At 31.1% G+C, this 25,059-nt stretch overlaps 1 protein-coding gene across 1 annotated transcript in view; it reads right to left on the bottom strand.

Annotated features, from left to right (window-relative positions):
* The window catches only part of nAChRalpha4 (nicotinic acetylcholine receptor alpha4), a 353,850-nt gene that overhangs the window by 207,623 nt on the left and 121,168 nt on the right, over window positions 1-25,059 (bottom strand). The window contains exons 2-3 of the mRNA XM_065514945.1: window positions 20,099-20,253; window positions 19,288-19,468 (exon numbers count right to left, since the gene is read on the bottom strand). Of these exons, the coding sequence (XP_065371017.1) occupies window positions 19,288-19,468; window positions 20,099-20,253 (336 nt within the window). The remainder of the gene's footprint in view (window positions 1-19,287; window positions 19,469-20,098; window positions 20,254-25,059) is intronic.

Raw genomic sequence — 25,059 nt, 5'->3', positions numbered from 1 at the left:
GATCCATTGTCGATGGAATAAATTCTAAATTTCCCACGCCTTCACTTGTCATGTACCCCCGTTCCATCACTGCACCACCACCATGCTTAACTGTTAGTATTATATTTTTGGGACTAAGTACTGTACAAGGCTTTCTCCAAACAAACTGACAGTATTTTATGCCAAAGATGCAGTACCTGCATTCATCCGTGAACAGAACATTTTTCCAGAACTCTGGAGGTGTTCTTTAGTGAAAGCAATTCGTTGCTTTCACTAGGTGTTTTCCAGAACTCTGGAGGTGTTCTTTAGTGAAAGCAATTCGTTTTTGTCTATTAACTATAGGGTATTCAATCGATTAACCGTTAATCGGTTAACCGATTAATTTTGGACGAATAATTTAATCGAATAATTTGAAATTGCCGATTTTCAAATAACAAATAAACCGATTAATTTGTGTCGATTAACCGATTAACCGAAATTCCTTTTTTTTGCACTTTAAATTTTTTTTTTGTATTTATTTCTCCATTTGAATTCAAATACAAATTTCAAATTAAAATTAGATATTTTTTGAACATCCAATAAACATGTTTAGTGAGTATGTATAACAACTGACATATTTAATTTACATGTATTTGAAACTTTGTTTGTATTTACATGTATAGACGAAACTTTTTTTTGAAATGAGTCTTTTATCATAACTGAACGAAACTATTAAATTAATCAATATCTAAAACAATCCAAAATATACAATCAGAGAGAGAGTTTTTTCCAAGAAAAGTTTTATTAAATCTAAAGAAAAAAATCTTTTAAATTATATTCTTTTTATAAAAGATTATTTCAGAAGATCTCACTAAAACTATAAAAAACTCACACATCGCTCACACATCAAAAAAAGTCGTTTCGAGAAAAACATCTTTGAATATTTTATGACATTTTACTATTTCTTAAATAAATTTTCAACAAGTCATGCGATTTCAGAAATTTAAATAGGAGATTTTAATATCTTTCTAACCCCCATTAACACGAAGTCTGGTTATGCCTTAACTAATAGTTATACTGCCGGTTAAAATTATTTTTATATGAAAACTGTCAGTATAACTATTAGTTAAAACATAACCAGACTTCGTGTTACTGGGGGTAACCTGTATTTAACCCATATTTTTACTTATCAAATATACGAGAAAACATGAATTTTTACAATGTTTACAACAAAAAAACACCCTCACACAAAAAATAATTTATTTTTTTGAAAACTGATAAAACTATATGAAAGATTTTAGAACAGCGCATATTTTGTATTACTCAGTTCAATAAACACGGATTTTGAGTAATGATGTTGTTGCAGCAAATAGGCGATATGTTTACAAAAATGATCTGAAATACCTTATTTGCCATTTTGTATTTTTTTGTAAACAAAATTCGTTGCTGTATTTCCAATTTGAAATGAAAATATAAATTATTCGGTTAATCGAATAATTTTAAATTAACCGATTATTAACCGATTAAATCTAAACCTCGATTAATTATTTGCTCGATTAACCGATTAAACCAGAAACACGATTAATTGAATACCCTAATTAACTATCAAAACTGGCGGCTTTTTCCGTGCTACATGGCTTCTATAGTTGGCCTTTTTCAAAATTCTGAGCACAGTGTCTTTGGACACATGTTTATTAAATTGTGAATTTAAGTTTTCAGCCATTTTCGATACAGTAAATCTGGGGTTTTTCTTCACAGATTGCATTATAACCCTTTTTTCGCGTTCAGTTAATTTTGTTGGACGACCAGAACGAGGCTTTGGGACAAAAATTCCAGTATTTTTAAAATTGTTTATCACTCTCTGGATGGAGGAGTGAGTACGTTTAACTACTTGATCGATTTCGCGCAAAGTTTTCCCTTGTTTCCGCAAATGTATAATAATTTTACGTATACGCATACTTTTGCATACACGAAAAGTTTGTATACCATTGTTTTTAAGCTGTTAATTAAACCAAACTTTGCAAATGCAAAAAGAAAATACCTATCGTAATTTTCAAATGTTTATCTATACATAAAAACAAATTTCAAATGATTACCGTTGTTACTTACGACTAAAATAGCCTGTTAAAATATATAAAGTAGTTTGTACGCAAACTTATTTTTGAAATATTTAAAATGTGTAAATTAAATGTATAATACGTTAAAAGTTTTAGTATTACAAGGCCTTTGGCATTTTTTGAACTGAACACTACTAAATACGTACACATTTATTGGAATAAACTAAAAATTAAAGATAATTCTGTCTTCATATTTTATAAATAAATTTATTATTTTGGATTAACATAGTTTTTTTGTTAAGATTTTTGTTAATATGTTCTTAAAAATACATATTCAAAAAACCTACCAAAATGCGACAAAAATCGGAACAAACCAACCAAACTACCAAAAGACGATTTGTTAACTTAAAACTACCAATTTTGGTCCAATTGGACCAAAGCGGCAACGCTGACCTTAACCCTAAAGGGAAAAAAGTGAATTTATAAATATTTATCCTAAGTGTATTGAGGATCTCTAAGATGGATAAAGCTTCTTATAGTTAATGAGAGTGCTTCTGGAAAAGCTATGTGAACCAGATTAGCTAAACAAATAAATATTAAAGTATGTATATCAGTATGGGACATCATGTTAATTTTCATTATAATTATTGAACCTAACTAACAACATAGAGTTTGTGCATTGTATATGGGTAGTCAAGGATCGAAGAAATAGAGACAAACGACAAAACTATGATTAAAACCGAATAAAATAAATACAAGTGGAATTCATCATAGCACAATTTTATATTGCTTAACACTTTTTTCTTTTCTCGCTTAAATTTGATAATTCACCTAAGAAGCGCCTTTAAGTTCATTAAAAATGCTATTTTTCTTAAGTGCTTTGATAGAAGCTCAATTTTTACTGGATTAACACATAAAAGTTTAATTTCTACTTCAACTTCACGACTGCCAAATATGAACTGTCAATAATAATGTTTAACACCCTAACCACTAAAGCTGAAAAGTCAATATTAAATATATAAATTTTACGATTATCTTAAATTTCGTACCATAAAACTAATTTCAAACAGTATTTTTAATTTTATTATTATTTACTTTTATTGAAAATTTGTTTCAATAATTTAAATTGAAAGTATTTTTTTAAATATTTCTTATGAGAGCCTAAAACCTAGGTCTGTTGTCAAAAATCATATGTGAATAGGCTTTAATTTATTGATACACATTATTACATAATTTAACACAGCCGGCTTTCTCAACTGCGTGAGTTACGTCACTCTAAATCATACATTTCGTTCTTTAAGGTAGGGTCACACACGGCAAATATTTGCTCAAAAAAGCGTAACCTCTTTTTTTTACGTGTTCACTCTTTCAAGTGCTTTGTAAGATCAAACAGCATGAAATAAAATAAAACTCAATTTTTTGTTTTGAATCATCCTAAGTAAAATAAGTTTTTGAAATAAATAAAAGAATACAAATGTATTTTATTTAGTGGTTACGTCTTTTTCGTCAAATATTTGTCATTAGAATCTAAGTATGTTCATTAGAGTGTCACTAATTACGGTTTAATTTTGATTTTTGGAGCTTAAAAGGTATAATATATGTATTTAAATAAGGTTTAGATGTTGGAAATTTAATTTTGCCAATTATTATTTAAGAAAAAAATCACATCACTCTGTAAATATTACCATAAAATTCATGAAAAACAAGAACAAATTATACAAAAAATGGATACATAATTGTATTTTTTTATCTTACTTATTGATTTCCCTGATTTATGAACTTAGTAAAATACAAATTTCTAGATATTTCAAAAATGTGTTCTTTCTTCTGATTACATTTCTTCTTCTTTATTTGCATTATACTCATCTACCTAAGTTTAGTATGGTTATAGCTAAAAGGGAGTTAATATTTTTATCTGAGACTGATTTATTATATCAATAAGCTTATCAGAATTAAAGTGCACATCTATATTCCAGAGAATGATTAGGGATCTACTTTTGTTTTTTCTTAATTAACCAGTCTGAACCAGTTCGAAAAAGTACATTTTGTTGTGCGGCTCCTCATTTGTACTTACAGTATTTTTGGTAATAACAAGCTAATTCCCAAATCCGTGAATTAACAAATTAAACATTAATTTTCTCAATTGCGTTATACTTTGGTTGATTAGCTTCGCTAACGATTAGGGATCTACTTTTGTTTTTTCTTAATTAACCAGCCTGAAAACATTAAATATATCTGAAAAAAGTTGGAATTTACAAGAAACTACTTATTAATACTTTTTCTTTGATAGAACTTTTAAATTCTTCAAATCAGTGTACATAGGAATGAATTAGAAAAAGGGCTCGGAAAGTTTTTCGATTTGAGAAATACAGAAATGGGCTACTGGATTCATAGAAAAATTAACTAACAGGTTGTTATTTGGAACTCGAGTGTCGAGGTGTATATTGGGCCAAATCCGGGTAAACAGTTTGGTACTTTTTTGAAAACATATTTATTCTTGGGCACATTAACACAGATTTTAATCGTTTGAGACATGCCTGTAGCATAAACAATTTTTGCAAAATGGAATATTTTTAAATTTTAAACTTGAGGGGTGTTCATGGAGAAAAAGGGAAATTGGTACTTTTCTCCTAATGGTACTTTATTAATATTTTAAATTATTTCACTTATCGACATTAAAGTTAGCTGATATGTATTTGAGTGAAGTTAGTGTTAGAAATAGGGCATTATATTTAGGTACCAAAATGTGAGAACTGAACTATAGGTACTTTTTTATTCTTCTAATGGTACTTTTAGAATTTTCTATAACAATGGACTTAGAAACATGAAATTAAGCATATATGGTCCTAAGTGAGTGAGAATTCTAGGGGGAAACTTTTTGGTACTTTTTCTTTATTCGAATGGTACTATTTGTAATTTCTTCACCAAGGAACCTAGAAACATGAAATAAAGCTTATATGGATCCGGAATCCACAAGTGCCAGCTTTTTGATACTTTTTCTATATTCTATTGGTACTTTTTGAATTTTCTATAATAATGGACCTAGAAATATGAAATTAAGCACACATGGTCCTAAGTGAGTGAGAATTCTAGGTGGAGACTCTTTGGTACTTATTATTTATTCGAATGGTACTTTTTGAAATTTCTTCACCAATGAACCTGGAAACCTTAAAAACAGCTTATATGGACACGAATGAGTGGGAATCCACAAGTAGCTGCTTTTTGGTAAGTTTTATATATTCTAATTGTACTTTTTGAATTTTCTATAATAATGGACATAAAAAAGACGTTCAAATCCACTCTTCGGTTTCGGTCTTGTGATAACTTATTAAATATTAAGTGTTATAGAAACAAAATTAGTTGATAATATAGGAAATGCTATACAAATTTAAAATTCAAACTTGACGGGTTATGGTTTAGTGAATGCGAATTCAAAAGTGATAATCAATGGTACTATTTCTTTACTGCAATGGTATTTTTTGAATATTTTATAATAATAAACCTAAAAATTTAAAATCAGGCACACATGATTCTGAATGAATTTGAATTCACAAAAGGTGACTTTAGTTGTAATTTTCGGCGGTATGAAAGAACCCCCCACGAAATAATCCCCCAAAAATAAAATGAAATAACCCCCCAAAAATTAGTACAGAGAGCAACAACAACGATTTTTGGGGAGTTATTTAATTTTTTGGGGTATTATTTAATTTTTTTAATTGGGGGGTTATTTCATATGAAATAATACCTCAAAAACTCATTATGAAATAAGTCCCAATATAAATTTTGGGGGATAATTTCATTTTTTAATTTATAAAGAAAACGTAAATTAATCTGTAAATTATGTTCCGATATATTAACAACTTGTGTTAAGAAAATTATATTATGTTGAGCACAACCACAAGAACGAAAAAGAATTGTATAAGGAGTTAAAGGCTCTGAATATAATTAAGGACTAATGCGAAGATCTTGCAGGAATATTATGAGGCGATACCCCAATAATGGGGTTTTATTTCATTTCTATTTGGGGCATTATTTCATTTCGTTGGGGTCTTATTTCATTTTCAAAATTGGGGTTTTATTGCATATGAAATAAGGCCCCAAATTTTGGGGGTTTATTTCATTTTATTTTTGGGGTGTTATTTCGTGGGGGGTTATTTCATGCCGCCTTTTTGATCACCTTCACTGTGTTTGGGGACTTATATCATTTTAAAAATTGGGGTTGTATTTCATATGAAATAAGACCCCAATAATGGGGTGTTATTTCATTTCTGTTTGGGGAATTATTTCATTTCGTTGGGGTCTTATTTCATTTTCAAAACTGGGGTTTTATTGCATATGAAATAAGGCCCCAAATTTGGGGGGGGGGGGTTATTTAATTTTATTTTTGGGGTGTTATTTCGTGGGGGGTTATTTCATGCCGCCGTAATTTTCTTTTACATTTTCTATAATAATGGACCCAGAAATATGAAATTAGACATTTACAATTAGATTCACAATGGTAGACTTAATAGTACTATTTCTTTCATTTAATTGGGGTGGCGAAGCGCACCGGGTCAGCTAATCTATCATATGACTTTTACATTTTTTGATTATCTCATTTGGTTCAAAAGTTATGATTTTTGCAACGAAAAAACTGAAATGGCGCCACTGTGTGACGTACAGCAAAAATATTGATAACACCGCACACGTATTTTACCTTTTTAAAATTTAAATTTTAATCTATTTAAAAACATTATTTCAATAGAAAATAGGTACACATGTCTCAAAAATCTGGATAAAAGCTTTACATTTTTTTCTTTCTTAAAAATATTCCATATTTAAAAAGTAGTATAACGAATAAAGAATACATACAGTGAAAGCTCGGTATTCGAGACTAATTAAAAACCAGACCTATCGCGAAAACAGAACCCAACATTTTATAAAATAAAATGTTTTCTGCCACCATCTACTCATAAACTATTGGAATCTTATCTATCGGACCGTATATTTACAGTTAAGTACAATGATTACGTGACAAGAGAATATAGGATTGGAGCAGGAGTACCACAAGGAAGTGTTCTTGGACCTACCCTCTATTTGATTTACACCTCTGATTTGCCTACGAGCGATGAATTGACTATTTCTACATTTTCTGATGACACCGCAATTATTAGCTCGCATGAAAACCCATATATAGCATCTAGTATACTAGATGGCTACTTAAGATGTGTGGAAACATGGTTAAACAAATGGAGAATACGTGTAAATGAGTTAAAAAGCAAACATGTTACGTTCACACTGAGGAGGGGATGCTGTCCACCTGTCACACTTAACAATGTTAATATACCTCAGTCCGATTATGTTACATACCTTGGTATTCACTTAGATAGAAGACTTACATGGCGCCGTCATATAGAAACCAAGAGACTTCACATGAAGTTAAAAGCATGTAGCCTTCACTGGTTAATAAGTGACCAATCAAAGTTAAGCCTGGACTATAAAGTCACCCCGTATAAAATCATTTTAAAACCAATTTGGACATATGGAATCCAATTGTGGGGAACGGCCAGTAATTCCAGTATTGAGCTTATACAGAGGGCCCAGTCGAAAATTCTTAGGATCATGACGGGTGCACCATGGTACATAAGAAATGAAAACATCCACAGGGACTTGGAAGTGCCACTAGTGAAGGATGAGTTTAAGAAAGTCCGCGATAAATATATACTGAAACTGTAATCACACCCAGAGCTTCTCGCACAGAGCCAAACCAGATCAAGGCATTGTAGAGGAGATCTACCACCCCGCTAAGATGATGTTCATGCATCAAACAATGCTCTCTTTAGAGAGCAATTAGTTTTAATTTTAGTTATAAGATTTAATCACTTATTGTTAGGCCTAATGATATAGGCAGATTCAATAAATAAATAAAAAAGTTAAAAAAAAAAACACTTTATTGAAAAATTTTATGTAATTTTTGTAGTAAAAGATACACACAACTTATCGGTTTAACGTCACACTTTATTATGATGTTCTTCTTAAAAACTAAGTAACAATCAGTTTCATAACTTAAAGCTAGGCAATGAAAATGAAAAGGATAGGTATATATTTATAAAAAGCTTATATCTACTTTATATAAATGAGCAGGAAAATTATTTAGATTAGTGAAATATCATAGGTACACTGTGAAAATTATAAATACACATGGAGAAATATGCAATACTATTCACATAAATATAATACTATACAAATATACTACTACATTTTTAAAATTAGAATTGTTTTTAGTAATATATTTACATTTTAAATATTTTTAAAGAAATTTTGGCAAATTATTTTTTAAAATAACAGCTAAATCACATAGTTTATATAGTGCTGTTGTCGGCTTATCATTTTCCAAATCCCATTGTATGCATGTGTTTATCGATGTTATACAATCGTCCACTTTAATTTAGTTTTCTGTATGAACTCTATCGTGTAAATCCTCCGATTCCGTATCTGATAATTCCATTTGATGTTCCGTACCAATTTGAGCTACAAGTGTACCAATAGTTGATAGATCTTCGTTTTCATCCTGAGTTATATTTTGTGAAATATTTAAGGGCATGTTATCGTCTTCACTCCATTACTGAATGGAACAAGGCGTTCCAGGATTTTCGGATATTGGACATTGATATTTTATCTCAGAACGTAGTTAAAATCTGAACTGCATTTTTGAGTTTTTTAGTTTGAGCTCCAAATTTGTTGCCTTCTAGACAAGCAAGTGGGTGAGCAGTTATTTTTTATAATTTAATTTGACCAATATAACGTTTTGATCTAACGGTTTAATAAGCGCAGTGCAATTGGGTGGGACATTCATTTCTATAATGAAGCCGTCATCACTTTTATCTAAAACCAAAACTGGATGGAACCAGTCCTTGAATATAAATGATGTCATCCAGGTGTTATTACTCGAGTTGTATATTACAGGATTATTTCAGGTTGTCTGTGCAATTTGCATTTGAACATGTAAACAAGTTATTCGCTCTTTACATATTTTTCTTCTGTGAGCCGTTTTCTCATTATATGAGTGACAAAAGTGTTATTTGGAAGCATCCTAGCATATAAACTGGATTCGTAGGCATTGTAGATTTGGTGAAGAGTCAATCCATGCTCATCAACGTATTCCTTAAACTTTTTCACAAATGGATCAATAAATCTAATTCCATGTCGAAAGTTAAATTTATTCAACCATCCTTCACTGGCATTGAAACCTGAATTGGTTTGATAAATTTTGGAACACAAATGACTGACTTTTGATCGCTGCTGATCTTTGTTTTACAAACCACTTATGTATACAGAATTTTTTCCATTATTCGGTACTCATCTTTCTTTAAGGTGCTGCGTTTGGCAGGGCCACTTTCTGTTGTATTTATGTACGAACTTTTTTAATGAAGTTTGATGCTTTATAACGCGGTAGACCGAAGACTTATGCAACTTGTAATTCACTCAAATTGAATTAATAGAATCTCCAAAAAAAAAATATGTTGAACTTTTCCCATATTAAGAGATGTACATATTTGCACAATTGAAGATCTAAATAATACAAAAAGGTTAATATATCAAAAAACCCTTTCTTGGTTATAGACATTGTAATCAAATTAAAAAAAAACAGGTAAAAGTTCGAATACCGAACTTGCACTGTATTTAAAAAATGCTTTTAAAGGAATGATCACTAGGGTGGCCCTTAATAAACGAAAGTTGGATTTTGGCCATTCTCACCCTCCAGTTTGGAGAACATTAATAAAAAATCATCCTGAAAAAATTTTAGGTAAATCGGGATAAGACGTGCCGCAAGCCCTCTGCAGTTTTGAGATGCATTTACAAGGGGAAAAATGTATTTTTTTCAGTTTTTGTAATTGTCGTTCTAATGAGACATAGAAAACAGAAATTATTCAAATAATGTTAAAGTTATTAAAAATTCGCCAGGCCATTAACGTGTCTCAGGCAACTAGAACAAGAAAGGTAGGAACAAAATTAACATATTTTGATAAAAATTAAAATAAAAGTTCATTTTTACTTAAAATATGTCCATATTTACTTGTATATGAGTTTTTGTCTTCGTTGGATACCGCTAACCTATTCTTAGGTATGAACAAAAAAATAAAAATTTTTTAACGGCAGTTTCAAAACTCTATTTTCAAATTTTTAAAAATTTTGTTAAACAAATTTCAGAATTTTTTGATAATCTCATTGGGATTTATTAAGAATATAATAGGGAATAAAAATGTGAAAGAATTATGAAAATATCTCTTATAGTTTTTCCGTACCTGCGATTTAAATTTTGAAATTTTCGAGAAAAACCAATTATTTGGAAATTATTTGGACTCTTATGAATTTTAAGCAAAACTTATTCAGAATATTATAGACCAGATAATTCTAAATATACTCTGAAACTTTTACTAAAATCGGAAAACGTTAACCCTTAAATCGTGAAGGTCATAAGTAAAATTTTTCAATATTTGGAATTAAATTGGAAAAGTAATTTTTTAATGGCAAAATTTTTACAAAAACGGAAAAAATGCATTTTTTCCCCTTGTAAATGCATCTCAAAACTTCAGATGGCTTGCGGTATGACTTAACCCCAACCGATTTACCTAAAATTTTTTCAAGATGATTTATTTACTAATGTTCGCCAAACTAGGGGGTGAGAATGGCCAAAATCCAACTTTCGTTTATTTAGGGCCACCCTAATGGTCACACATGGCAAATATTCACTTAAATCGTTTTTAGCCCAAATTTGTTTGATATTGTTTACTTTTACAAGTAATTTTTGTAAGATCAAACAGCATCAAATAAAATAAAACTAAATATTTGTTTTGAATTGGCCTAAGTAATCTGGATTTTTTAAATAAATAAGAGAATTAAAATATAATTTATTTAGTGGTTACGTCATTTTGGTCAAATATTTTCTTTGTATGATCCTACCTTAAGTCCACGTTTTATGTTTCTAAAAAAAATGGGCGTGACAGGTACTTAGAGACGTTCACTTTTTATATTTATAATATTAAGGTCATAAGCATGATAAAAATATAGAAGGTAGTTTCAATCAAAATTTTTTTTTCAAATAAGGTTTTTTGAAGTTTCCTTATTTTGTGAGCATTATAAAAAGCGTTGCCACATTCCTAAAAATGATTTTTATTTTAGAGAAATTTTTTTACAAAAAATGTGTAATTTATAATTTAGTATTTAAATAAAAATGTATTAAGTATGTTGTGTTGGAAGTTAATGATTAAATTCCTAACATTCGCTTACTTATAATTAAAACACGTTGACCATTTTTATAGGTATATTAAGTAAGATTTTTTTTCATTTTTTTATTACTATGAACATTTTTTGTATCTTTTAAATGGCGGTTTAAAAATCGAATTCGAAAGTTTTACATACATACAGCCACTGTTGTCGTTTGTTAGGTAATGTAGGGACTTTAAAAAAATTTACATTTGAATTTTTGCAAAAATATTTGGTATTTTCGCAGTTGGGTAAAATGCAACTCATGTTTGTTAAATCTTAAAATAATGTTCACAAATTAGCTTTGAAATATTTGAAATTGAAAATCTTACCTTTGATCCCAATTTGATAGTAAATATTTTTTATATTTTTTTTAATATTTTTTCAAATTAATGAAAATTATGTATTAATTTTTTCACAAACTTCAAAGAATATATGGGAAAATTTTTAATTAATATGGTATTACTATTTTAACGAAAACGTCAAAATCCTTAAGCATGTCAGACGTAGAATTTTAAAAAATAAAGAGAGAATGAAACTACCTTCTATTTTTCTACTATGGTCATAAGTAGAATTCTCACAAAATTTCCCGGGAATTATTTTCCTTAGTTTTATTTGATGTTTTTTGAACTTGACTTTCTCTAAAAGAAGCTTAAAGCTCCAAAACAAATGCAGAAGTTTCATACATTAACAAAGATTTAACCCAAATAGACCAATAACAAGTTCATTATTCAAAATATTCCAAAAACTCGTGAATGTTCACGGCTGCCACAGAATTCTATTCTATTCAAAGTGGAATTATTTTAGTACTAGCTGACCCGACAGACGTTGTCCTGTCCAAATTAGAAAAAAGTTCGATTTGTGAATTTGTGAGCTGTTTAAAATGTGTAAAAATATGTATGTATGTACAACGAATCTTAAGGTGTTTTATTTACATTTTAATTGAAAGATCGATGTTCAGGTAACCAATTAAAATAGGGAAATACTAATTCTCGATTGTAGCTGCAATTCCTGATGAAGCACGTGCAATATCATTCTGCGAGCGTATCGTTGCCAAAATAAACGCGATCAAAAAGTTTTTCCAGTTCAACCGGGAGCGTGCAAAAACTATCCTTACAGTTCCATCTTTCACAACTTTCATAAGAGTGTCGTACGCATATTTTTGTTGACGATTCAACAGTGGAACTTTTGTTCGAACTGATTGTTTTTCGCATCGCAACTCTTGATTAAATGCGTAGTGCATCGGACGATTGAGAGCTGTCATGCCTAACTCAGATAATACCTTTTTCGACATCAATCACATGTCCTCAATTAATATCAAAGCCTAGTTGAAAAAATTCCTCTCCCAGTTGCAAATTTGGATTTGATTTCTAATAATACTTACTTCACAAATCAGTCGGTTTATCTCAACATGCTTGCCATATGTTGAGATGTACGTATTTGATGAGCATTTCACGAAAGCACTGCATCTCCGAGGGATTATTTCCAATGAGTGTCATTATCTAACAATCGCATGCATTGACATGCTTCTCTATACGTTACACAATTCAACATTTATAGTTCGTAAATCTCGGAATGATGTTGGGCCACGAACGTTGACTAATAGCAAACGCAAATAGAAACACTCATCGTTTCTTGGATGGACTGTGTAAATGGGACCCAATGCGTCGTATAAAAATAAATGGGGGAAACCTGGAACTGAATTTCCTTGTTTCCGCCATTGAAATTTCTTTGTCGAATGATTCCAAGTAATATATTGGCATTTCGGAGTATAGCAGCGTTTGGGCACATTTCTAAACATCTGGTCAATGTTGTAGATGGCGTTCGATCAACTCGCTGTAATACATTCTCCTCAGTAAAGTACACTTTTTGGACAATTTCCAATGTCTTTCATGAATGGAAAAATGCGCAAAATTGCTTCGTTACTGCTAACATATCGGCCCATTTGAAGTAGATTGACTTCATCGTTGGAATTATCCGCACTAACTCAGCCAAGTCATTGCCTTTGGTTACATATTTGCAGATGTATTTGATAAGTGGGCGTGGACAATTTTTCTTTCAGTAAAACACACCAAATCCGTCCATGCGTTCTGCGATTTTAGATATATCATATGTCGTTAATTTTTGTTTTAGTAAAAACTTAAATTGGATTACTACGATTATTTAATAAAAATTACCAAAATTGGTGCAGCCGTTTTCGGATAAATCGTAAAAGTGGGCGTAAAAGTAGTCGTGGTCAATTTTTCTTTCAGTAAAAAAACCGCATGGGCCCACCGGGGGTGCGGCCAGGGTTCCCCAAAGTAGGACACCTCGGGTATGTTACATTTTTAAAACGATCCTATTTCTTCGGCTGTGTTCCGATTTCAAAACGATATGTAGAATCTCCTCGTCGCAGCTATCAATTATCTCTAATAACTTAGGAGATATTCGCATTTGAAAATTAAATTTTCATCATTTTTGTCCACCCTACTGCAGTTTTTTTGATAACAGTGGGTCCAAATATTTCCCGATTTTCTCCATTTTGCTTTTATTGCACTAACAATAAATTTATATATCAAATATAGAAAGAATTGTTTAAAAATCATGACTGTGTCCAAAGTTATATGCATTTGAATTTAAAAAAAATTAAAAAGGCTATTTTTCGCTATTTTTTGGTATTTCTAAAATTTCTAAAAGGATGTATAAAGAATTTATACTTTTTGAAAAGCTAGCTTTACATCGAATGTTTTAAATGAAATGAATGTTTTAATATCGAGGGGACCAGGTCCATTCAAAAAACGCATATTTTTTATGTAAAATTCAAATTTTGTGCAAAAATTCTCAAATCGCATACTAGATATCAAAATATAGTAATCCATTTTAGATGGCCCAATATGTTCTTAATTATTTTGTAAAGGGTTTCGATAACCCCGCCCCTGGTATGGATATTATAGCCTAAAAACTAAAATATCCCATTTTTGGGATTTTTCAACACTTCGGGATTCGAGATTACAAATTTAAAAATTTGTTTTCAGTTTTTCATTTGACGTCGAAAAATCTACATAACTGTAAAATTTTATTAAAAAATATTCATAAATAAAAATTTTATTTCTATAACTTTATGTCAAATATTTTTAATAAAAAAAAATATAATTTTTGATACCGAGGGGACCAGGTCCATTCAAAAATGCCTATTTTTTATGTAAAATTCAACTTTAGAGCAAAAATTCTCAAATCGCATAGTCGGTATCAAATTATAATAATCTATTTTAGATGGCCCAATATGTACTTAATTATTTTGTAAAGTGTTCCGATAACCCCGCCCCTGGCATGGATATTATAGCCAAAAAAAGAGAAAATCCCATTTTTGGAATTTTTCAATACTTTTTTGGGAATTGCGGAATTCCTGATCACAAATTTCAAAATTTGTTTTCCTTTTTCCATTTTCAATAAAAAAATATATATAAGTGCAAAATTTCGTTACAAAATATTCATAAATAAAAATTTTATTTCAATTAAAAAAATGTCTATCTATGCAAAAACTCAATAAAAAGCATTTTTTGTCATATTTTTCGAAAAATATTCCATGAATTTGTTAATTGTCAAAAGTTATATACATTATTAGAAAGTAGACAAAATCCTCTATCCATTGATATATAACATGTCTAGTAGGGTGGCCCTTAATAAACGAAAGTTGGATTTTCGCCATTCTTACCCTCCAGTTTGGTGAATATTAGTAAAAAAATCATCCTGAAAAAATTTTATGTAAATCGGTTGGGGATAAGACGTGCCGCAAGCCCTCTGAAGTTTTGAGATGCATTTACAAGGGGAAAAAATGCATTTTTTTCAGTTTTTGTAAAAATTTTGCAATTTAATTTAAAAGAATCGAAATGTGTACGTAATTGTCGTTCTAATGAGATATAAAAAACAGAAATTGGTCAAAAAATGTTTAAGTTATTAAAAATTCGCCAGGCCATTAACGTGTCTCAGGCAACTAGAACAAGAAAGGTAGGAACAAAATTAACATACATATATTGATAAATATTAAAATTAAAGCTAATATGAGTTTTTGTCTTCGTAGGCTACCGTTAACCTATTCTTAGGTATGAACAAAAAAATACAATTTTTTTAACTACAGTTTCAAAACTCCATTTTAAAATTTTTAAAAATTTTGTTAAACAAATTTCAGAATTTTTTGATCATCTCATTGGGATTTATTAAGAATATAATAGAGAATAAAAATGTGAAAAAATTATGAAAATATCTCTTATAGCTTTTCCGTACCTGCGATTTAAATTTTGAAATTTTCGAGAAAAACCAATTATTTGGCAATTTTTAATCGAATGAGCTCTATTTCCTTACTCTTATGAATTTTAAGCAAAACTTTTACAGAATATTATAGTCCAGATAATTCTAAATATACTCTGAAAGTTTGACTAAAATCGGAAAACGTTAACCCTTAAATCGTGACGGTCAAAGGTCAAATTTTTCAATATTTGGAATTTTTCATGGAGAGATGCGAAATATTATATACTTTTGGGCCGATTTTGATGAAACTTAAGAAAAATATAACATAAACTCTAGGGTTTATAATAACAGCACAAGAATGGAAATTAACGCTTAATGGCAATTGGGATTAAAATGACCCCAAACTTTTAAAATAATAATTTTTTTATTGTTTTAGAAGTTTGGGGTCATTTTAACCCCAAGTGCTATATAGGGTTAATTTTAATTGTTCTGCTGTTTTTGTAAATACTAGGCTTTGTGTTATATTTTTGTTAAATTTGATCAAAATCGGCCCAAAAATACACAACATTTCGAACATTTCGAAATCTTTCCAAGAGAAATTCCAAATATTGAAAAATTTGACCTTTGACCTTCACGATTTAAGGGTTAACGTTTTCCGATTTTATTAAAAGTTCCAGAGTATATTTAGAATTATCTGGACTATAATATTCTGAATAAGTTTTGCTTAAAATTCATAGGAGTAAGGAAATAGAGCTCACTCGCCTAAAAATTGCCAAATAATTGGTTTTTCTCGAAAATTTCAAAATTTAAATCGCAGGTACGGAAAAACTATAAGAGATATTTTCATAACTTTTTCACATTTTTATTCTCTATTATATTCTTAATAAATCCCAATGAGATGATCGAAAAATTCTGAAATTTGTTTAACAAAATTTTTAAAAATTTTAAAATGGAGTTTTGAAACTGCCGTTAAAAAAAATTATTTTTTTGTTAATACCTATGAATAGGTTAGCGGTATCCTACGAAGACAAAAACTCATATACAAGTAAATATGGACATATTTTAAGTAAAAATTTGCTTTAATTTTAATACTTATCAAAATATGTTAATTTTGTTCCTACCTTTCTTATTCTAGTTGCCTGAGACACGTTAATGGCCTGGCGAATTTTTAATAACTTTAACATATTTTTTTACCAATTTCTGTTTTTATGTCTCATTAGAACGACAATTACGTACACATTTCGATTCTTTTAAATTAAATTGCAAAAGTAACTTTTTAATGGCAAAATTTTTACAAAAACTGAAAAAAATGCATTTTTTCCCCTTGTAAATGCATCTTAAAACTTCAGAGGGCTTGCGGCACGTCTTATCCCCAACCGATTTAACAAAATCCAACTTTCGTTTATTAAGGGCCACCCTAATGTCTACCTTTTGTTTTTTACTTATATAGATTTTGCTTTTTCACAAAGAGTATAACAAATATGTTTGGAATAAAACCACCTCCGTGAAATTTAAATTTGTTTAATATTATTAAGTTTTCTTCAAGTCTTAATTAACATCTTTACTTAATTTTTGATTTAATAAGCAAAACATTTCCAATTCAAAATTTAAAAAAATTAAATATTTATTTTAACAGAATTATGTAATTGGAATCTATTGAAGGTAGATGAAAATCTAATGAAAATTAAAGCCATTCAAATGACAAATGGTGACAGGTTTGTATATAACCAAAATTAGAAATCGTGTCAGCTTATATCTTTATATTAAATTATTATTGGATTTTTTATTTGTATCCAATTACATTTAAACCCAAAGACATTTTTTAGATTTTTAACGAAGTCTACATTCTTAAAATTAAATAATTTGTTCTAGGCTGGAATTCCCGGGATCCCGGGTTTTTCACACATACTGCTTGTCAAAATTCATTAGAATTGACAGCTGTGACGTAGGTTGCAAGCAACTTTAAAGCAATTCTGTAACTTTTTAACTACAAAATTTTGTCGTTAAATAATCAAAATTCGTTAGTTAACAATATTTATCGTTAATAGATATTACGAATTAAATTTTACCGATTATTTTCGTTAAAAATAGTCGGTATATAACGAAATTTATTGGTAGGTTAACGACAAATAAAATGTTCTAGTTAAGCCATAACGATAATTGTTTATAAGTTAGTTTTGTAACATAAATATTCAAAATAAGTTGTTCTTGGAAAGTACGATTGGTCAACTATTTTGAGTTTGTTAGATACGGACTGATTTGAGTTTTAAATATAAAAATTAACAAGCTTTAATTATCTTTTTAAGATAAATTTGGACATATATTATATTAATTTTAGAAAATTGTATACGAATTTTAAGAACAACTTTTATGTGGGGCATATTTAACACATTTTTGGAGTGTATAATGTTTATCCAAATTCAAATTTCCTAGTGAGAATTTTAAACCATATTTCGTTAAAGCAACCGATATTTTTCGTTACTTAACGACATCGGTAGGAAAATATAAAAAGTTACAGAATTGCGGTATAGGTAATATAAATAGTTAAACATTTTAGCAATTCATGTATACACCAGGTTGTTTAATACTATGCATTTATATAAATACCTATGTTCAACATTTTACCCATTGAAATATATAACAGGTTGTTTTAATATTATGACCTGTCAGTTTTTTTAGGTTGTCTCACATTTTGGTTCATAGCTCTGGTTCTACTAAACCGATTTTGCTGATTTTCAATACCAAATTGCTTAGGACAACAATAAACATATTTTTTGCAAGTCTACCAATTTTGTTTGCGTATTTTGGACGTGAGCGTGTTTTACACAGACGGACAGACGGACAGACTTGGAATTTCATAAAATATATACTTTGTTGGGTCTCAGATGAATATTTCTCCGTTACACACGGAATGACAAACTTATACATATATAGCCTCATTCACCACTTGTGGTGGTGGAGGGTATAAAAATAAAAAATTATTCATAAGAATTGTAATTAGCTGTTTTCTTGACTGCAAATTGAAACACACGACTGGAAATTTTAAAAAGTGTGAGTGTATTGAAACTTGAGAGCTAAAACATGAACGTGTGGACTCTAAATTAGAAAATTCATTCATAATGTTAATTTCAAACATATTTATAAACTTAATTGCCGACAACTTAAAACAATTTAGCAAAAAAAAACTAAATTTGCATCTTGTTAAGCTTTGTAAGAAATGACTGCGTTACTATTAGTTAAATGTGTAAAGTAACAGAAAATCCTTTTTTAACTATAACTCAACGTTTTTGGGGTATTTTCAAAATTTCAGAAATATGGACCAGTTTACCACATCCACTTAACTACTCAGTTAACTAAATTATGTAGATAATTAAATTTTTGTGTGATGGATGCTGGATGAATTATGATGATGATGATGTTTTTATTATAGATTGCTGTACATTCTTGTTTGTATGAAAGTTTTATATGCAAGTAGGGTGTGTGCAGTAAATAGTTATAGTGTGGGGGGACATTAAGAGATGGGAAATGATTACAATAATATACATTTGTTGAATTTAATTTACATTCACAGGAGTTTTATGAGATAGAAAAATAAAAGAACGAAATAATTAAATACAATTCAGATAACAAAACAGAAAAGAACAGGCATGTATAGATAATACTTTTTATTATTATTATTATTATTTAATTTTGTATTTTCTTTTTTGGTAATGGGGTGAGAATAATATAGATAGATTGAGAAGACAGTACATGGACACTTGGGATTTTTTTTTTTGCAAAACGACAATATAAAACCTACCTTGAACCCATCATATGTCCAACTTCCAAATTTTAAGACACAAGTCTGTTCGTCAAAGGGGAAGTACTCTACATCTATTTCGCAGGATGATTTGTAAATTGCCGGCGGTTTCCATTCAACTAATCCCTCAGAGTAAATTGTTGCTTTTGTCGCAAGTGTCACCTCAAAGTTGCCGTCGGCACTGAACATTTAATTTCAACATGTATTACAAATAACGTTTACGATTTTAGGAAATCGTGAACGCATATTGTGTTGATGTGTGTGTGTTAGTGTATTTGTACATTTGTTTTACATTTTTATTTCGCTTAATTACATTACATTTGATTTAATTTAATTTAATTTTAAGATAATACATAAATACATACAAAATGTGAATGAGTATATTAAATTTAAAAAAAAAACAATTAGTTTTCTAAAAATTTCTTTAATACATACATACATATGTATGAATGGATGTGAGAATATTTTTGTTTTTTTAATTATACTAATAATGAACAATTATGAAGACTTGAATTTATTCGTATGTATGGGAGTGAGTGAGTGAGTGTGTGAATTTTAAATGATTTGTAAATGTTTTGGTGAAAGGTGTGTTGGAATTCATTTAAATTAAACACTGAGCTGCTGTGAGATCAGATCTGTAAAAACTTATTTGATATAAGTATAAATTGAATTATTATTTTACATAAATCGACCTTTAAAAATATCAAAGTTTGTAAATGCAATCGCTGATCTTTGCTCATGTGGAAAATATTAATGTCCAAAAAATTATTTTCAAATTGACAAAATATAACTAGTACTTTTCTATACTTACTTATTATAAAGTACAATGTCCGGCCGCCAAATATGATCAGATGGCACATGAAGCATATGTACCCCTCCGTATTCCTTTGGTTCCCATCTTAGTTTGTAATCATACCAAGACTGCTCTACCCACAAATTAGTTGTCATTATCTGATTCTTAAGATTCTGAAATAATAATAAAAACAAATATTTGTAATGTAGTCGTATTGCATTTGCGGAATTTTCAGTTGTACATATTTTAAATGTTTCCAATTGTACTTTGTAACGACGGAATTTCTCCTCAACGCTGGGGTAGCTCAACGTTGTCCAGGGTCGTTATCAGAATTTATTAAAATAATAACACAATATATTTTTTCATATTACGTTATAAAACTTTTTATTAAATTTAAATACACTTTCTCTAAAACCGTACGCGTGGTAGGGAACAACACTAATTATCAAGTAAACAAAAGGCAGGCCATACAAACTCTACCAAGTGTTTTTCTTTTTTACTATAGATAATAGTCAAACAAACATATTACCTATTAAACAGCCCAAAACCAACTGATCTTGTTCTGTGGTTTGTGCCTGCCTTTTATACACATAGTACAATTACACAGACACATACATACATAGACATACACACTGTTGACTACTAGCCACAGTTGACTACTAGTACTGTTTTATACAACTCTGTTGGTAGAGTTGTAGTTAATAAATAATACATCGACATATAGATGGCGTAACAAATAAATTTAAATTAACGGATAATTAAATTGTAATTTAGTATTTTAGCAAAAGAGAAGATAATTAAATAAAATAAGACAAAAATAAATAAATGTGTGGGCCAAAACAAATGTGTGACTTTGCGTCCTCACACGTCCTCCTCTCGTCGGTTGACGAATTTTATAATTATTCGGTTGGGGTGGATTTGTAGCCGGTACACGCTATGGTCATCAAAATCCGATGTATCTATGGCTGGGTTGATGAATCGTGTTTCGAATTGGGCTGGCTATGGTAAGCCCCGATGTACGTCGTGGTAAAGTATAAATTGTTGTTTTCGTTTATATTTATAGTTGTTGTTTGCTGATTAGTGTCTGGCACAATGATGGTTTGTCGGACTGTGCACCGAAGAGATCTCTGTGTCCGTGGCACGTATGGTACATTTCTAGAGATAGAGGGTTGATAATAACATAGCTTCTTCTCAAATTCTCGTGAGTTGGTTGGAATTTCTTCTCATCTGTCTATTTGTCCATTATTCTATTAATAAGATAAAACAATTGTTAGAACATTGTTATAAAAATATTTAAGTCTCACAATGACTTTGGATGGCATTTCAATTATCTCGTAAGGACCATCGAACTTGGGTGCAAGTTTAGCTGTGAATTGGTCTACAGCTTTCGAAAGCTGATGTTGACGGACCAATACTTGTTCTCCGATTTGCGGCTTCCATATACGACGTCTCAAGTTATAATGTCGTTTTTGATCCTGTGAAGCCTTGGCTAGATTACTTCTTACTATCCTGAAGATTTCTTTTAATTGTACTGCTCTCTCCTTTGGGTTTAGTGTTGGAGCACCTGAGCCTATGGTTACTGCATCGTATAGTGCACTTGGTAACCGAGGTTCTCGACCTTGTACAATGTATGCTGGTGAATAACCGGTTGATTCAGAACAGCTTGTATTTATAGCTAAGGTTATTTCAGGGAGATGTTCATCCCAAATGGTGTGTTTGTTATTCGATAGCTGCGATATCATCGTTTTTATCGTTCTGTTGACACGTTCCGTAGGATTTTGTTGTGGTGTATATGGTGCAGTTAATTGTTGCGTAACACCAATTTCTTCCAAGTATTTCTGAAACACTCTACTCGTGAATTGTGAGCCATTATCTGTGATAGCTGTTTTGGGAACTCCGAATCTAGATAATACACGTTCTCTGAATGCTTTAATTAGGTTTTCCGATGTTGCTTTCCGTAGGGGTATGATTTCCGTCCATTTTGAAAATCGATCGATGATAACGAGTAACATGGTGTTTCCGTGTTTAGTACGTGGTAATGGTCCAACAAAATCGAGACAAATGGTAGCCCATGGTTCCTCTGGTATTCTGACTAACATTTCTCCTGCTGGCTTTTGTTGGCTAATTTTATATTTCTGACACGATGAACATTTTCTCACATAACGACTGATGTCTCTGAATAGGCCTGGCCAATAGTAGCGATTACAAACGCGATTAATTGTTTTCCGAATTCCGAGGTGGCCGGCTGTTGCATCATCATGATTTTCCTTCAATACACGTTCTCTGAGATTCGTTCCCACACAAAGTTTCCATGGATGACAATCTTCATCACAATGGTTTCTTGGAAAATGTCTGTAAAGAGAATTGTTTATTATTAAATAATCTGAGTATTTTTCGGGATTCTCTTTGACATCTTTAATTTTTCGTTTTAACCACGGGCATTCTATTGATTTTTCACTGGTTACCATACGTTGAAAAGTTTCTAAAGGTTGTCGAGATAAAGCATCGGCAACCACATTGTGAGATCCTTTTCTATACTGGATTGTGAACTGATATTGCTGGAGTTCTAAAGCCCAGCGGGCTAGTCTGCCTGTTGGTGATTCAATCGAATTTAACCATTTTAACGACAAATGGTCGGTGATTACCACAAATGTATATCCTTCTAAATACATTTTCATTTTACGTATTCCCCATACGATGGCGAGGCATTCCTTCTCTGTAGTTGTATAGTTTTTCTCCGCTTGATTTAAGTGACGACTTGCGTAGACAATTACTCGTTCCAACCCGTCTATCTCCTGGGTGAGTACTGCTCCAAGTCCGTAATCGCTGGCATCGGTTTGTAGTTGAAACGATTTCGAAAAATCTGGGCAAGCTAATATAGGGGATTCGGTGAGTTTGCATTTCAAGTCTCCGAAAGCTTTCTGTTGTTCCGGACCCCACTTAAAATGTCTTCCCTTTTTCAATAAAAATGTTAATGGTTGTGAAATTTTTGCGAAGTCTGGAACAAAGCGTCTGTACCAGGAGGTGATTCCCAGAAATCTTCGTACATCCTTCACATTTTTCGGGGTTGGTATTTTGATGATAGCTGCAATTTTGTCGGGATCGGTTTTGATACCTTCTCCGCACACGACATGACCAAGGTATTTAATTTCCCTTTTGAAGAACTCACATTTTTCGGAATTTAATACCAATTTTGCTCTTCTCAATCGATGAAATACTTCTTTTAAGTGATGAATATGTTGTTTAAAAGTACGACTCGTAACGATGATGTCGTCCAAATACGCGAATGCATGAGGTTCCATCTCTGCACCAATAACGTAATCAAGGGTTCGTTGAAATGTGGCTGGCGCTGAATGTAGTCCGAATGGCATGACTCTCCATTGGTATAGACCACGGCCAGGTACGGTGAATGCTGTATATTTTCTGCTATTTTCAGCCATTGGTATCTGCCAATAACCGTTTTCCAAGTCGATACAGCTGATGTATTTTGCTTCTCTTAATCGGTCCAGAATATGATTAATACGCGGTAGAGGGTAAGCATCGGTGATCGAACGATTATTAAGTTGACGAAAATCCATACAAAGTCTCCATGAGCCATTCTTCTTCTTGGCTAGTGTTATGGGAAAACTATATGGACTGGTAGAGGGTTCTATATATCCTTTCGCGAGTAATTTATTGATTTCCGCATCAATTATTGACTGCATCGCTGGGTTGCGATTTGAGTATCTTATTTTTATGGGACGGTCATCCTTCATGACTATCTGATGCTCCGTTAGATTCGTAGGGCCGTGAATATCTCTAAATTTCTGCAATTCCTCTTCGATAAATGCATTAATTGTTTCTTGATTTTCTGCGTCTTTGTCATTATTAGTAGTCCCGTCTGTCATTGAAATGGATACACTTACCGGATTAGGTACAACTTCTTGTTCCTCATGTTGGGTATGTGTTATCTCAATTTCTTCTGTTGATGTTGGTGACGGATTTCCGGAACAACCAGGTTGGGTTTGCATAACCATACACGTTGGGTCGGCTCCAGATGAGGTATCATCCAAACATAGAGATAGGTTACTAAATGACATCGTAGTTTTGAAGATTTTAAGTAGATTTAGACCGATGATCATCTCTTCTATGGCTGTAGGCATAATCAGGAACATTATGTTGTGTAACTCCTGACCAATTTTCACAGGGCTCTCAATAGCACTCCATATTCGGTTGGTGGATCCATCGGCTAGTATGACCTCAAGGTTGGTGGTAATTTTTGGATAAGCTGCGAAAACAGTTTCAGCCATATTTTCATTAATATAACTGCTAGTGGCTCCAGTGTCAATGGTAGCGTTTATGGTTTTCACTCCAATTTTAGTAATTACACTTATTCGGTTTTCATCACATCTCAGATTTATTAACTCCAAAGGTGGTGATGGGTGTTGGATCGCATTTTCTAGAATTTCCTCATTCCTAGAATTTTGGCGATGTTGACCAGATTGGTTTAAATTCCTTTCGATGGAATTATAATTGTTGGGCGTTTGATTAGTCATCATCCGATGTTGTTCATATCGAGGGGGTTGGGGATTTATTGGTGGATTATTTGTCGTGGGTATACTTTCGAAATCATCGGCGAGGGATAGCAGTTCCTTCAAGTTGGTAAAATCCCTTCGATGAATATATAACAAATAGTTGGGATGCGCATTACGATAAATCCGCTCCAATTTTTGTTCCTCTGTCATCTCTGCATGTCGCATTAAATTCTGCAGAGCCAGGACATAATCTTTAAAAGTTTCCCGAGATCGTTGACATCTTCTTCGGATATCATCTTCCAGCTTTTCAAAATATCTAGAAGTAAGGAAAAATTTTAAAAAATCTGATTTGAAAGAGTCCCATGTGTTCCAATGTTTGTTGTTATTTCGGAACCATATCGATGCCTTTTCCTTACATAACTCTGGCATAGTTCTTGGTAAGAAATTTTTATCGACACCGTATAG

Source organism: Calliphora vicina, chromosome 1 (assembly GCF_958450345.1).
Source record: "Calliphora vicina chromosome 1, idCalVici1.1, whole genome shotgun sequence".
Classification (NCBI taxonomy): Eukaryota; Metazoa; Arthropoda; class Insecta; order Diptera; family Calliphoridae; genus Calliphora; species Calliphora vicina.
The sequence above is the reverse complement of the archived record's forward strand: the minus strand, read 5'-3'. Positions and strand labels throughout refer to the sequence as shown.